General features: G+C 38.0%; 1 protein-coding gene across 1 annotated transcript in view; it reads right to left on the bottom strand.

Moving 5' to 3' along the window:
• Positions 1 to 17595, bottom strand: part of THSD7B (thrombospondin type 1 domain containing 7B) — a 746473-nt gene that overhangs the window by 95313 nt on the left and 633565 nt on the right. Inside the window, exon 15 of the mRNA XM_042948618.1 lies at positions 6687 to 6820. Coding sequence (XP_042804552.1) covers positions 6687 to 6820 — 134 coding nt within the window. The remainder of the gene's footprint in view (positions 1 to 6686; positions 6821 to 17595) is intronic.

Raw genomic sequence — 17595 nt, 5'->3', positions numbered from 1 at the left:
CTACACTACTTTAACTCAGGTCCAGCACAGAGTGAATTTTCTTTTTACGGTAACAAATTTTGAAGTCTTTCCTTCTCTGAATGAATTCATCATCACTTTTGTAACAGTGAGAGCCTTCGTAGTTCCTGTGACTCTCTTAGACCTTTCCTACACTTATATCTCACATCATCCAAACTTCCTTAATCTTTGTCCGACACATTTAAGGTCATGACCAAGTAATGTGAAACATAATTGAATATGTTTTTCTTTCAAGTATTCTCTTCATTTCAGTAAGGAATTTTGGTATCACAAACCAAAGGTCAATATGTAAGCATTTACATGCAGCATTTGAGCACATGGTGTGCAGATGCTTGGTCTAATCTATGTTGGGCTTGAGAAGAATGCTGGCAAAGGCAAGACAAAATAATCATGCTATTGATTCAATCAAATTAAAACTGAAGTATTATACCACTACATACCCATTGGAATGGCTTCAGTGAAAAATATGGAAAATATCAAGGGTTGGCAAAAATATGCCACAACTGTAAGTCTTCTTACATTGTCGGTTGGAGCACAAACTCCTTGAAAAACTAGTTGGCAGTATCTACCAAAACGAAACATAGACATATCATGTAACCCAACAATTACATGCCTATAACATGTAAAGAAATGTGTATGAATGTGTATCAAAAAAGAAAAAAAATCTGACAATATATGCATATTAACACTATTCATAATCATCCAAACTAGAAACAGTCCAAATATTCAACAAGGTCAATAGATAAATACATTGTGGTAAGTAATTCAATTAAATGCTATCAAGGTGGCGGGAATGCATGAACTATTGTTACATTATAGAGCATGGATGAAGATCACATATCCAATGCTGAACAAAAGAAGATAGACACAAGAGAGTATGCTCTACACGATTCCATTCATATAAATTTAAGAAGTAGGCAATATTCATCTACAGTATCAGAAGTCAGAAAAGTGGTTTGGGGGAATGGTTACTTACTGATAAGGGCTTAAGGTAGTCCTGGTAATATTTTATTTCTCAGCCTCTGGGCTAGCTTCACAACTGTGTCTTTGTTGTGAACATCCATTCAACTATACCCCTATGAGTGGGCATTTCTCTGTATTGATATTAAATCCCAATTTGAATTTTCTGTTTGAATTCATTTTTTCAAAAATGTTTAAGAAAGACCAGCTGTGTGCAAGTCTCTTCGGCTAGATATGGGATTCAAAGTTAGTATTTTCAATAATAATTCATTTAGGAATGATTTTTAGGGATTTACTGGGTAACAGGCCCTTGCCTGGCTGTTGAGATATAGAACTGAAAGAAAGAGAGAGAGAGAGACAGACCGATAGACAGACAGACACGAGGGGCAAGATCCTGACTGTTAGCACACTTTTCTTCTAGTGATGATAAAGTGAAGATGAAAATGACAATAATGAAGAGTTAAATGGTGCCATTTGCTGATCTGACAATTTCAGACACAATGCCATAGCCAAGGAATAAGCATTTTAAGATACATATGCTGGAGAAACTTTGGTGCTCCTCAAATCATGCTATACTAGAATGAATTATCGAGAACATGAGCAGGGGAGGGGGTAGAGGGAGAGAGAGAAAATCTTAAGCAAACTCCATGCTTACTACAGAGCCTGATGCAGGGCTCAATCCCACGACCCTGGGATCATGACCTGAGCCAAAATCAAGAATTGGACGCTCAACCAACTGCCATACAGTTTTGTTTTTAATTCAGGAAAATGGCAAAGTAGTCCATTACCTTGTACACAACAAAATAAGCTTTGTGAGGTGCTAAGTAATGAAAGACTATATATTGTATAAAGGAGGTTAATGTAGAATAGGAGAGAGAAGATGTAAGTAATGCCTTTTAATATAGGGAGGCACTGTATAGAGTCATCTATGAACTTTAATTTCTTTTGTGGTAAGAGTCAATAGTGGAAGTAAAGACCACAAAATATCTTATGTGTCTTACTCCGGACAAACTTAAAAGTTGGAAATTGCTTTCCTTCTTGCCTGCATGCTCTCAGCTGATGTTCTTTTATTATTTATTTCACTGAGAAAGAAGAGATCAGACTTCTGGTCAGTGGCATCCAATTCAGTGTTTGCATTAGCCTTTGTTCACTCCCAATATGCCAGAAAAACAATAGTAAAAGAATTTGTTACAAAATCCACAAAAAGCCCACAAACAAAGAAAACCCAAAAACCCAAGGCATTTCCCTACAAGGACAAAGAACATGGGAAAAGGACAAAAGCAACAAATAGAAAATAGATGAACTAGTGGTAACTAACTTAGCATACATACCAAGAAAGCTGAATACTAAGACTTCAAGGAAAAACAAAGGAAGTAACTCCATTTACACCCCAGAACACATAAAAATTTCAGGAACTTGTGGCACCAAGTACCTCTGGAAATATGGCTGAAGGTGAGGCTGAAAACCTGGAAGATTTACTGATCATGTGTTTAAGAAGTACCTGGGCCCTCAGACTCCCTCCTACTTCCAGTCCACAAGGATAGTTGATGGCCTCTCTACTCCCCTTGCAGGTAACTGAAGGTTTATTATCTGGAGGGGTCACAAAAAGAATCTTTGGGCTAGAACATGCATGCCTCACTTAAGGATGGGAGTATCATACTGAAAAATAAGTGTTTAAGTATGAGTTAACACACTGAAAAAAATGACCACAAACCTAGAAGTTTTAACAATGCAGATTTATTATCTTACAATTCTATCGTATAGAAATACAACATGGATCATACTAGGCTAACATCATTGCTTTGGCAAAGCTGGAGTCCTTTCTGGATGCTCTAGAGGAGAAACCACTGCCTTATCTTTTTAAAGGTTCTAGGGGCACCCACATTCCTTGGGCATGGCCCCTTTCTCCATCTTCAAAGCCAGCAGACTTGCATCTCTCTCTGCCTTACATCTGTAGTTACATTTCCCTTTCTCGCATATTTCCTTTCCCACTTTTAAGAACCCTTGTGAATAAATTGTCCCCGCCCAGACAATCCAGGAATATCTTCCCTTTTTAATCCTAACATCATCTCTGCAAAGTCCCTTTTCCTATGTAAGTTAACATATTCACAGATTTCAGTGATCAAAATGTGACATCTTTAGGGGGCCACCATTCTGTCTACCACATCAACAGCTTTCTTTCATTAGGTTCCCAAAACACTGGCTGCTAGGATTATCTATTTCACGCATGATTTACAAAGAGACTTTTCTGGTGGTTCTGACAAGCCCAAGAGTAATGACTTAAAAAGACTGATATTGAAGATGTTCCAAAATTAAAATACCCCTGCAGATACATATTCTGCATCATCAATTTCTTTGCCATATGTCCCTTCAATTGTCACCTCATTTCTCCTCAAAACTCATGGCAAAACTGTTTTAAAGCTAGTCTATATTTGCTTTCTCCACATGCTTCCCCCCCACTTCTTCCATAACCACCTGCTGAATTTAATCATATGTTTATTACTAATCCAGATAAACCTTTTATCAGCATCATTAACAGAATCCACATGGCCAAACTCATCAATTCTCATCTTAGTAAATTTCTGACAACCATTTGAAACAACTGATTATTTTGTTTTCTTGAAAAACCCTCTATCTTCCCATTTTCATGGTTTTCCTCCTTTTCCAGATATTCTTTTTCAGTGCCTTTGTATAGTTTTCTCCTTGTTGTCATCATGAATATTGGATTTCCCCAGGTCTCCATTTCTTATGTCTTTTCTTATCAATATATACCAAATGTATAAGCTGTTGATGCACAAATTTATACCACTGTCTCTCTCTGAACTCCAAAACGGTACTGTCGCAGTAAGATGGCTAAAATCATCTCAAATTTAATGTGTTCAAAAGCTAGCTTTTGATTTTCTCTCTGAAACTCGCTTCTAATATTCCTCATCTCAACAAATGGCACCATCATTCCTATGATTGTTCAGGCACTAAAACCTAGCCATCATCTTTGATGCTTTTCTTTCTTCCACATTCTACCATCACTTTATAAATAAATCCTGTGGTCTGTACTTTCCGAGAATAGTCCAATGTGACCTGCTTACCATCTTCATTATTACCAAGCCCAAGCTAACCATCAGTGTCCCTGAAAACTTCATCCCAGCTTCTACTTATGTACTCCAAAATACCTTCTCTACACTACATCCGACAAGGTCCTTTCAAATGCAAATAAGACTATGTAATTTCCTCTGTCTCAAACATTTCATAGCTTCAAACAGTTGGAAAAAAAATTCTTTGACATTGTTTTAGAAGGCTGTGTCATTTGAGTAGTGACGCCAGCCATATGGAACACCTTGCTATTCATCTTGTTATAACAAGCCAAAAAAGGTTTCTGGCTTTGGACACTCCTTCTCCCTGGGATTTCTTTCTATAGATCTTTATATTCATGCAGATCTCTCATCTTATTCAGATCACTGCTTCAATATTTTGCTGAGGAACCTCTCCAAAACAGTATCCCCACTCATTCCAATCCAATTTTTTTTCTTGGCATTTCATAGTAAAGACATTCCATTATGTTTATGTGTTTATTTTTTTTCCTACTGCTACAAGTTATTTGAGGATAGAAAATTTCGTTCATTTTATCCCCAGTGCCTAGACTGCCTGACACACAGAATATTTTTTGAATTAATTGAAGATTGCAACCCAAGATGAACCGTGAAGATGTCCTCCAGATTAGAGGTTTCAAGAAAGAGAAAGGATAAGCTATTTTATTCATTCTAACAGCATCTTATTAAGGTCAGTAGTGGTTTGGAATGCAACACACCTGGAAAATCTGCTTCCCATAATTAATATTATACACATAAAGCATGACAAAATTTGCCAGAACAAAATTTGCAACAAAATATCACAGACTAGGTGCCTTAAGCAACAGAAAATTATTTTCACACAGTTCTAGAGGCTCCAAGTCTGAGATTAAGGTGCTGGCAGGGTGGTTTCTTCTGAGACCCCTCTTGTTGGTTTGTAGATGGCAGATGGCTGTCTTCTCCCTGTGGCTTTACATGGTCTTCCCTTTGTGTCTGTGTCCTAATCTCCTCTTTCTATGAGGACATGGGTCAGATTGGATTAGGGCCCATCCCAGTGACCTCATTTAACGTTAATTACCTCTTTAAAGAGGCCGTCTCCAAATATAGCCACACTTTGAGGTTCTCAAGGTTTGGACATACATAAATTTTGGAGGAATGCAATTTAGCCCATATCAGAGTGATATTCAGTAGCTGTGTTACTTTTATTATATCAAGCTCTATATGTTGAGCTGAGAAGTTAAAGGCCTTCTTGTTTAAGTATGTTTTTCCTCAGTCAGCCTGCCACAGTTCTGTTGATAGTGATTTATTCTCTTAAAGCTTTCCTTTCTCTCCTGAGATTTTGCTTTAGTACTGGTAAGAGGCCTGTCTGGGATGAGAGTGGAGGTACCACAGCTCAGCTGCTTGTTCCTTGATAAGCTAGATTGATCAGTCATTTCTCAAAACCAAGAGAACAAGACACAGGAGATACAGATTTTGAAGAGAAAAAAGTCTGCGACAACCTGAGCACACCAGTCCCAAGAGGAAAGGGGACTGAACAAAGTGACAAAAAGACAATTTCTCTACTAGCCATTCACTTAGGTTGATGAGGAGGAGCACATCAAAGTTTCACTAACAGCTATTTCTTCCAACATGCTTATCAGTGGTTTTGCAACATTGGGACTAAGTCACAGAAATGGTGGATGTGGGTGCATACTGACTTATGGAATAAAGTAGGTTCACTGATGTTCAGTAACAATCAACACATATAAGCAGGCTCTGCCTTGGCAACTGACGTCAATCCAACAGTGAACTCAATAGGGAGTTACAGGCTTTGGGCACTGTCCGTTTGACATGGAGCTTCCTAAATCTCACAAAATGATACCCTATACTCATGCGATTCAATAATTGGCTAAACTCTATTTTCTTCTTGAATTCACATACTAACCATTGTTTATCATTAATATTTTAGTTTTTGCTTGTTCAGTCTCTAACATTTAATCCTCAGTTGGTAAAGAAATTCTTTCTTTCCAAATTGTTTTTGAATAGGCCATTTTGACAAATTCAGACCAAGTGTTTTCCTTTGCTTATCACTGCTGTATTTACAAGACAAAAACATTAAAGAAGACCGCTCTGTAAATAACCCAGAATTCACTAAGTTCTTTCAGAGGTGTGCTTTCTTTGTATTAAAATTCATTGCTACTGTTTATAAATATTCTCAGACTTTAGTTTCCAGGGTAATAGGGAGGGTTTAAATTGAGCTTTTCAATGCATTGACATTCAAAATTAAGATCATGTCCATCAACTATACTACCCATAGAGCAAAATCACAGCCAAAATCTCCTGTTTTTAAAATCTCCGTAACTGTTAAGACTTACTTATAGCTGATTATGAGTCAGTGAAGGGATGCCAGCCTGCTCCATGCAATTAGCTTTCCCACCTAAGTCATTTGTAGGAAACGATAAGGACTGTGACTGAACTGCAGAGGAAATCCCACTGTACACATGGCAGTTAGGGCACATATGCTTCCACAGATACTTGATGATGAGCGAAAGCCAGAGTATGCGGTGTAAAAATCAGAGAGTACTTGGATAAGCAACACTGTTCTTTTATAAAAATGTGTAAGTTCCACAGGCCCATTTCCCAAGTGTCTCCATCTCTACACACCTGATTTTCCTAGATTGTGTTCCTCCTCCGCAGCGCAGAGATCTCAGCTCATTGTGGATTTTGCATGGAGACCAGTGTTCTACAACCCAGGAATACTGATTGCATTCACTGTAGCATGGGACTGCCTCATGGACCTGCCAAGCAAGAATAGGAAAGGAAAAAAAAATTATGTGGAACTACCCAAGGTATATGAAAACAGCCTATCTTTTAATAATGCCGGATGAACATAACCCAAGAACTATACTCTGGTTAAAACAGCCAAATTACACTCCCAAAAAGTGAGATGTATTTGGCTTCTCTGAAATTACTGACTTGCCTAAAGAAACATACAGGCGAAATCAACTAAGATTTGATGGCATGCCTTCACAGAAGAGAACAAAGGACAGTCATTTCCTACCACTGAGAATAAGAATTCCATTACCATTTCATTTCCTTGAAGACCTCACACAGCATCTATTAGACGGTCCAGCTCTCAATTATTTGGCGTATTGTATTCTCAGATGTACTTTAAGATGTCAATTGAAACAAATATACGTAAGGAAAATTTACTCTTGAATATAAGAGGTCCTTAGAATGCATAAGAAAAGTGGTGTTATTTGCACCGGAAATTTCTTTTTATGCCCCCAAATGATCAATGCTAACAGGCAATCATTTAGCCTCCTGGGTATTGTGGCTTCATATGAATTCATCTATTTGTAGGATGTTTTCAGAGCATAGCTATAACACTCAGACACACACACACACACACACACACACACACACACACACACACACAAGACAAACACTGCTAGACTATTAAAGGTTGTGCATGATTGATTACTGACTGTGAATATTTACACTTTTATGGTAAAAACAATGATTACAGTAAATGAATTCTTAGGTTACTTCCTATGCATTTGTTTGTGATGATTTTTGCCCCCTACAATTGTATCCCAATGGGTAGTCAATTGAGTTTGCCTATTTAAGACTGAATTTAAAATGCATTAGTCAATATAGAGCACAGCACTCTCCCTTGGTAAGAAAATGTTTCATTGCGTGATAGGTTACTCTAGATCACAGAGAGGGCTCTAATATAGCACGCTGATGAAGAGTGATTCAACCTATTACCAAAATACTTAATTAATGCTTTTCCTTTTAAATAAAAATTTAGGCCTGAGTTCTTTTCTCCTACTGCCTTTCTAATTCCACAAAATCATAAATGATGACTAGGCAATGCTACCCAAACAGAACTGTTCCTTGCAAGTTTCCACTAAATGTGAGGGAAAGCACTGTGTAATGGGATAATCAGAAAACAAGATTGGAGCACCGTCAGCATGTTAGATGGAAATCAAATGAGAAAAGGTTATTTGTGAGACTACATCTTAGGAATCACAAATAATGTCAGAAACTATTTTTAACCGTGGGGTTCTATTTGGCTCTCTCACCTAGAGCACACAAGGAAAAGGAAAACCACAAAGTGAAAAATATGTGAGGGCAAAATGAAAGGAGATGGGGAAATAGAAGTGGAAATGGGTGTAGGAAAGTAAGGAATTAAGTAATAAAAGAATCACATTTCATGCTGCGAAGGCTGCCAAGAATGGAATGAAAGGTTTGGAAGCAGAATCTACATTAGAATAAGGAGGTAATAACTTGTAAGGGAGAAAAGTCTGCCTGAAAAACTTCTAGCATGGTAGATGTAAGAGAAAAATCGACAAAAATGAAAAGACAGGAACCCAACCGAGCAGACACCTGGAAAGTGAGCTGATGACAGCTGAGGGTTTAGTCAACTCAACTATACCAAGAAATAAAGATTGCACTGAATTTATGGGCTTGTTCTATAAACTTTTCAATAGGTACCAGACCATTTAAGTAAAGCTCTTTGGCTTTCATATGAAATGCATGAAAGCCTGCCAAACCAACTTGGTACAAATGGGGTAGATGAAAATATTAATTAAAAAAGTGTTTTCCCATACCTCATGTATGAATGTGAAAGCAAATGGATGGAATATGTTGAAAGGGGCCTATATTTCTAAAGCTATCAGTACTAGGCAGAGCTTAGACTACCTTCCCTCCTATGGAAACCCCAAAGACAGATGGGGGGGGGGTGGGGAGAAAGAAAACCTGTTTAGTTTCATATTCCTCTGATATACACATTTTAATGTCTGGTCATATATTGGTTTACTGTTTTTACTCTTTATGCTCTGCAATCTACACCTGTAGCAGAGTAACCAACCTCAATGAAAAGCTGTTGGAAGATAGGGAGCATATTTAGGTAGGAAGATGTTGACCCATCCTCTTGGCCAATGGTATATAAAAAAGCAACTCTTAAAGATTCTCCAGTCACGTGGATTTACTTGTTTTTCTTCCCCCTCAGATGTGTATGCTATTTTAATATTGCTCATACTGTTACTTCTAGCTGATAAATCCCTACCCTTCCTTCAAAGCCCAAGTAAACCCCATCGCTTCCGCAAGGCTTTTCCCATGACCCCTAGTTGGCATATCTTTGGTACTCACTGGCTGTCTCAGTTTTCAGTAGACCTGTAGCCAGATTATAACGTCAGGATGCACATGTACACAGCCGGGACAATGCTGGAGGTTAGAACCTCATTGTGTGTTGCTGGGGGAACGTGCACATTCAATAAAGTCATCATCTGACTCTCTAAATGTTTCCTATTTCTCACACCACTTTAACTCGTTTTCTCACCTTGGTCTTAATGTGTACTTTTTACTTTATATAATAAGTCTACTTTTTACTTCAAATAATATGGAGAGAATAAGCTCAGAGAAACACAATTTGTACTTTTCATACCTGATGCTTCTGGTCCTAACCAAAGTCAAACCTGTATAATCAGCATTTGTTTACGTGGCTACTTAAAGAAAATTTTGAGTTTTAGGCAGTCAGGAACTAAGTTTCCATATGCCTGTTTTTCACAAGACATGGAGAAGAGAGTGGTGTTCAACAAGTAATTGTTGAATTGAAACTAATTTTTTAAGGGAGCCCAGTTGCTAATTGGCCCTCATGTAATTCTCCAGAGAACACAGGCCCACTAAACAGAACACGTAAGGGGTATTTTGCAAAGCCCAAAGGACAATAAGGAGGAACAAAAATAAAAACCTCTCCTTTCCATTATGGGCTGGCGTGAAGAACAATCACTGTGTCATTAAAAGGTACCGCTTGATGATTTTGTTATGGGGAAAAACCATGTCCTTTAAGAATTGTGAGAATAGGGGTGCCTGGGTGGCTCAGTTGGTTAAGTGTCTGACTTTGGCTCAGGTCATGATTTCGCCATTCCCAAGTTCAAGCCCCACATCAGGCTCTGTACTGACAGCTCAGTGCCTGGGGTCTGTTTCAGATTCTGTGTCTCCCTCTCGCTCTCTACCCCTCCCCCGCTCATGCACATGCACTCACGTGTGCTCTCCCCGCCCCCCCCATAGTAAAATAAACATAAAAAAGAATTTTGAGAATTGTCTCCTTACAGTCCTTGTCCATCAGGCAAGGAATCTTATTGAGAGGGTTAAAACAACCAGAAGCGGCAAAAAGTGCAGTAGGCATTCCAGAATAAAAATTAACTACCCAGCTGGCCAATTTCTTCTCCTGTCAGTCCTTTATGTTCTGGCCATTTCATATTGCTGTTTCGTTGGTGCTTATTACAGTTTCATAATGGAAATGTGTTAAAGCATGGGCTTTATCAGGGAATCATATGGAAATGTTCTGAAGGAGAGAAATGAGCCATGGGAAAGTTAAATGAAAATCATTCCTAAATGGCACAAATTAGGAAGAAAATAATAGGGTTTAATAGGGCTATAGATGCTAAAAATGCCACTGAAAAATCTAAATCCTCTGAGAGGCAACATTTGATTCTCCTAGTAATGAGTCTTATTTATTACTTCTTCAATGGGGAATTGTGTTTTTATAATTTTGCTAGTTCTGGAGTCATATCATAAACTTACTCATTGAGTCGGTCTTTTAATATTTATTAAATACATCTCCACTCATTGTAACTGATCAGTTTAACTAAGTACTGTTTTGTGATACCAGTCTCCAACTATAAACTGACTTCCCTGGCCTACACTTGGAAGCAGGGACTCAGTGGTGCTCAGCGGATGTCATTATTAATTATCAGAGTCCTAGGGCTTAAGGACTCAAATAAAGCAAACAAACAATAACCACAATCAAAACAAAAACAAAGAAAGGAAAATTTATGACTTCCAATTTTCTGTGGTAATAACCCTTTGCTCCAGGGAAGCTGCCAGTCAACAACGCCCAGTAAAAGTCTTCAGGCTGTAGACTTCCATGCTGGGGACTGAGATTAATCAGTAGAACTTGACATCGGTTCAAAACCCCATCTAGGAGCAGAAATTCCTGCAAATCAGAGCCAGGTCTGTACCACTGGAGTGTGAGAGGAAGTGGTCTTCTCAGAGTGGTGAGACCAATAAAGCACTATGGGTTCCTTTCTGCCTCAAATGTTGTGAGCTTTTAACATAAGATGTACAAATTTCCTTCAGGGCTAAGACCCTCATCTCTTAATTCAAAGAACTTCTCCCCAGCCCTTCTCTACTTGCCTGTTTCCTCTCTTTCAGCCTCCAGTTTCCACTGTTTCCCTTCAGAAGGGTCCTCCATGCTACAGCCTCCCTCAGCTTAACCAAAATCTGCCCTTTTTCTTCTTCAGTCTACAACTAAATTAGGTACTCCTCCATTAGGAATATCTGAATGACTGAAAAATATCACATTTATGTAAATAAACTTTTGCTTCCATTTTTGTTAATCATGAATTTATACCTGTCTGTGCATAATGTAATACATGCAGTGCTAAAGTTCAGTCCTAATGCAACTGCACCCACGTTTTACAGCATCACTGGTCCCAGGTTATCAGTGACACCACATAAGGTTGCATATAACTTTATAGCTTCTATATGACATTTTATGTCTCAGGTCTCAACCATCATGATCATTTAAGTTACACATTAGTAGAATCCCTATTTCCATGTAAAAATAAATAAAATTTGAAGATTCTGAGCCATTTATGGCTGATGAATGACTAGGCTGGTCCTCAAGCTGAGATTGGTGATTCGAAAAAAGTGCTGGGTTTTGCCTGTTTAACTTGTTTCGGGCATATCACCATGCTCTGAGGATATCTTTCCAATGAGGAAGATAATGCTAATATTTATAAATCCTAAGAAGGGAAAACCAAGAACAGAATTACAAAGATATCTATATAGTAGATTATGGCTATTACTTCATATAAAAAAATACTGCACAAGCAAGTCATTTCAAGGCTTCATGTATGGGGTCTCTTTTCATAATTTCGAAAAACCAAAAAGTATCTCTGAAAACCAACTTCCATGTTTAAAGCAAGAGCAGGGACTATGTCTTTTACGTGGTTGCAATTCTTGATGTGAATGGGGGATTTAAAAAATCCACAAATGCTTTTAAATTGGTGTCTGGGAAAAACATTACGTTCATCACTTGTCCAATGTGTTGCTCAAGAGGGCAGCATTTGGAGTCAGGTTTTTCTGGAAATCCGCAGTACAGCGATCCATACTTGTGAAGTGGGCAACTGTCAGTTCCAGCCTTGATGTTCAAGTATGAGACCTTGGCTGTTTTCCTCTTCCAGGACATTTTCTCACACTAGCTTCTTCAGCTACACAGTGTTTGAAAAGATTTCCTGAGAATGCCCTGAGCTTATCCCCATGCCTGGTTTGTGAGATTCACCATTGGTTTTAAATATGCATTATATGTTTTCTTTTCAGTTTTCACACTGGAAAATCTAAACACAAACCTAATAATGCTGACTGAGTTTTATCTGCAAAATTTGTAGACAAACTGTTGAACTTTAAAGCCAATGGGTATTTGATTAGAACAGTAAAAGTGGTGGCTACATTCCTCATCTCCTAAAAACAGCGCTTTCTGAGCTGGATGTGCAGACCCTGAGAACTGTAGCATTGTACCGAGGGGCCCATAAGTGCATTCCCATACCAAACCTTGTCTATAGTCTCAATGAATAATATAATCTCAGACATACTGTTATCACCGCTCCTCAAAGGAATGTAGGCAATGCTGTGATTAATGAAGTTTTAATTTAACTTGAAAGTACCGCTAAATTTGAAGTTCCTCATTAGAAAGTTTCTCAATCCAGGTTGGCTAAAAGTGAAAGATCCTTATATCAAAAGCTCTGGGAACTACTGCCTTTACATACAATGAAGAGAAGAAATGGACTAACAATGAGGCTATGCCTTGAAATCACCTTACTATTTCTATTTTGAGACAAGGTATGTTGTACAGAATAGCCTTTTTCTAAAGTGAATATTGAAGAATATTTTTTACTGAGAAGTTCTAAACCCCAGATTTTTTTTTCCTTTTCCTTTTCTAATGTTCTATTAGCACTTAACCCATTACCTCCGGTCTGAATATCACTGATGATCTCTTAAGCATAATGCCATCAGAATCAAGATGAATATCCACGCACAGCTTAACCAGCTCTGTCATCCACATGGTCCTCTTTTCCTCCCCAAAGTGGGGGTGGAGGTAGGGATGGGTATGGAGACTAAGTAGGGCCCCAGGCCATGCATTTACTTCTTCCCCTTCTCCATATTTCTGCCTCTTTCAAGGGTGTCACACACAACCTGAACTTTACAGAGGGTATTTAATACTGGGGAGCCACCAGGCCCTCACGTAAAAGGCCATGATTAAAGCTCAGTTATCTGTGCTAATGTAGTTTATTTATAATGGCAAACAAGAAGCAATGCCTTAGCTTTTTTTTCTTCATTAATACTATATTTTCCTGATAGCAGATTTTCATTTCTTACTGTGTGTCATTTAAGTGACTATGAAAGTAAACCATGGTCTTAAAGTAAACTGCATGGTAATAGACAATCAAAAAAAATGATTATTGTGCAAATCCTATAAAGTGTATGATATTCTATAGTAAAGCACTAACACACACACACGTGCGCGAGTGAGCACTGACCAGATTCTCTCTGTGCCTGATATGTGTTACAGAACTGAGGTAACATATTGACATAGACAACTCGGGGCAAGTTGAACTATAAGGCCCACACTCTGTACTTTACCACTATGTAAACAATCATAAAAAATAGAATAAAAGAGGGAAACTCAATCCAGGGTTAGAGTGACTTTTCCAATACCCTGAGAGATGCCAACCACTGCCATGCTGTGTTATGACAAAAAATCAGATGATATTTTGTAGACTGCTCATAGCATGCCAGAGTCTACTGTCACGGTGGCCCATTGGATTTTCATAGAACAGATTGCAGTTACCAGTCAAGCTGAAGTAACAAAACAAAACAAGAACAACCCCATCCCAATTATCACTGAGACTTCCAGAAAACTCTGGAAGAGTTGAACCAATAGCTCTTCAGAAATGAGGTTATGAATGAACCTTGAGAGCATTATGTGAAATAAGCCAATTACAGAAGGACAAATACTACATGAGTCCACTTATATGAGGTATCTCAAATAGTCAAACTCTTTGAAGCAAAGAATAGAATGGTGGTTGTCAGAGGCTGGGGCGAGAGAAATGGGGAGATGTTATTCAATAGGTATAAAATTTAAGTTATGCAAGATGAATAAATTCTAGAGACCAGCCTACAACACTGTGGTTATGGATTACAAATACTGTATTACATACTTAAAAATGTATTGAGGGTGGGCCTATGTTAAGTATTCTTACACAATAAAAATTTATAACAAAATTTTTGCAAGAGGTTTGTGTTTTAAAGGGAGTTTGATTGCACCATGGAAACCTGACTACAGAAAAGAACACTTCTGCCCTTACTGTATATGAGATACTGTCCAGGAGTCTGGTGCAAATATTAGATAAATAGATGGATAGATGGATGAATGGAAAGACAGAGAAAGTGAGTGAGTGAGTTATCACTTACCTGGGTCACAGAATATGACCACAAAAAATCAGGAGAGAAAAGACAGCTTTCTTTCTCTGTTTTAATAGAAGAGTCTGAAATGGAAACCCTTGCCTTCTGGCGGGTAACATACGTTTTACAAGTTAGAGGCATAAAGAGAGATGAACAGATCTCAGTTCTTCAAAACACATGTCCTAAGGGTATCTCTATGTGAAAGGTATATGGTACTGTTTTGGGTTCATCAAAAAACGGAGGAGAAGGGTTTGTTCTGAGGCTTGCAACTCATTCTCTAAGTGTCAAACACAAGTGAAAGTTTTGGCCAAAGCCTTTACTTTCCTTAATGGCCTTTGCTGGGACAGAGTCTAATATAGTTCCCACTTATTCTCAGTAGTTGAGAACATCATGCTATCCCTATACTCTGGAATACATGCAACTGTTTGTTCACCCAATAAATACAAGAAGCCTATGAAAACATGCTCAGGAAATCAATAGAATTTGGATGATAAAAAATGTAATTATATAGAGAAGCAGTGTAATCTAAGTTGCACACCCCTTAGGCAGAGAAATCCTGTGTTTGTGTGGCTAGACTCTCAAATACAAATGCATAAAGAAGAATAGCCCTAGTTAGGATAATCTAATAGGAACTTCTCTGGATGAGAGGTTTGCCAGTCAAGCAAATGAACCACAGTCTAAACATAATTCTCATAAACAGTACACAAGGGCCCCAGTACACATGAGATGAAGCCTGGAGATTAAAGCTAGCTGAGGTAAGTAAATGGGAAAATGTGATGAGATAGAATTTTATTTGTAGATAAGGGGAGTCACTAAAATTTCTGAGATTTATATCAAGAGATAGATTCCAAATAAAGTTTGGGGAACATAAGTCATCTCAAACAGGACAGAGATGAAAGTACAGGAGAGCTCTGAGCAAGGCGGAAATGGCAGCAGTCCCAGTAGGAGGCTACAGTTTGGGAATAATGATCCTCTTAACTGCTATCTCCACAAAGCTTCCAACTCAATGTGGTAGAAGAGATACCAGGATTTGGAACTGAAAATGAAAGAGACAACTCAAACATCAGTGCTACTTTTTGAAATCATTTAAGATTAGTGTATTCTAGAACCTAAGGACAGATAAAAGAAAACTTCCTCTTTTTCACCAACAGAACCGTGAAGAAAAAGACAAGGCATCAGCTTCCCAAGAGCCCTAAATTCCAGGGAGTATTACTAATGAGCAGAGCAGAAGAAACTCTTGGGTATTTGCCAAGAAAACTTTTCATGACATATTTACCATCTTATTTCGTCTTAAGTTGGCTTAGGTGGCATAAATCAGAAGCCGTGTATGACCTGAAAAGCAATGTGGTCTTTGCAAGGTTTGCTCAGAACTTACCAATACTCACAGTAGGCTAGCACGAAACTGGCTTCCGGCTTCACGACCAAAAGGAAAGCCTCATAATTGGTGTTTCACAGGCAAGGAGAGCTCTAAACCCACCAGGCTATCGCCTTTTAATCATTACCACAAATAAACCTTTCCTGCTCTGAAATGTATAAGAGTTCTCATATAGCACTATTTCAAAGTTAATCAGGAAGTCAAAGAAAAAAAGGAGCCATCAAAAATTTAAATAAAAACTTAAAAAAAAATGGCCATTTTTTTTTCTGTTTAGTAGAACCAATTTAAAAAGAAGGAACAATGTAAGAATTGCCGACTACAAAATCCATTCCTAATTTGGCTAATTTCTAAATGATCCTGTTATAACAGACAGGAGGAGAGGAGGGGATCACAGTATCTTTTCATTAAACAAAAACCAGACACAATTGTTAATTCCTTATAGGTTGAGCCAAAGATAATAATTACAAAATATCTCTAAAGAGACCTTTGCACAAAAATGTTTTGTGTTATAGACACAGAGTGATCTTTCTGTACATAAACATATAAAGCAGCAGTTCTCAGACTGCATTGTGCTCTAACAGTTTTCTCTGCTATGAAACAAGGCCAGTCACAGCATAAAACAGCTTTTTAAAATATGAACTCTTCATGTGAGTCCTCCCATAACAAACCTGATGTATCTGGGACAAAGTTAAGTGAAACATAGAGCCACACATGATGTTTTATAACCCAGGACAGCACAGCCTGACCTTTGTGGAAAAGAGAGCAAGATTGATTGGTTAATGGAATCCCTGCCATTCACTTACATTGTGATAAATTGGGATCTTGCCTCTGATTTCCACCCTAGTTTCATCAGTTGGAGACTCTTATTAGGGACTAATTGGAAGCTGCTACTTTATGGAATAAAGAATATCATGTTGCAAACATTCTTCCTCAGAGTCAGTGAGGAAGGGACAAGACTAAGGCAGACCTTTCTGGTTCTTCACAAAATAAAAACAAGATGATTCTGCAGGAAAATGGTATTTTAAGGCAAACCTGTACCTAGCCCCTGTTTTAGTAAACCTTATTTTGACCAAAAGAAAGACAGCTGATTGTGAGATAGAAATCACGTCTAACAAGCATATTGCTATATACAACACAAATAACTAACTTATTCCTGGGTACTTGCAGAACACAAAGTTATTTGAAAAACCTGACAATGAAGGTCTTAAAATGTGTTATAGAAAGATCAGTTAACCCATTTACATAACATGGGCACGTCTCTACAAATTTGACCTGGACAAACAGTTGAAACATAAATACGTGTGTGTGTGTGTGTGTGCGTCTAACAACAGCCTTTCTGGGGTCTGTACTAAGAATTCCAGAAATCCTATTTTGTGCAAACAACCCTCCCCACCCCACCAAAATAAATAAATAGGGCATAAAGCTATTGTGTGTCCCTAGTTTATACTGTGTGCTTAATAGATGTATACTGGCATCAATATGAATGAATGAGTGCAGAAATATTTCCCTGGGCGTGCTTCCTGAAAAGCATACACCTAGACCAAACCATGATGTTGGCATCACCTGAAGCTAAAAGTTTTGCTCTTTATAATTACTTTTACAAGAATTTTAATATTATGCATTAATAACTCAAATCTAACTGCTTATAATTGTACTCTGGTC

The sequence above is a fragment of the Panthera leo genome, chromosome C1 (assembly GCF_018350215.1).
Source record: "Panthera leo isolate Ple1 chromosome C1, P.leo_Ple1_pat1.1, whole genome shotgun sequence".
Taxonomy (NCBI): Eukaryota; Metazoa; Chordata; class Mammalia; order Carnivora; family Felidae; genus Panthera; species Panthera leo.
The sequence above is the reverse complement of the archived record's forward strand: the minus strand, read 5'-3'. Positions and strand labels throughout refer to the sequence as shown.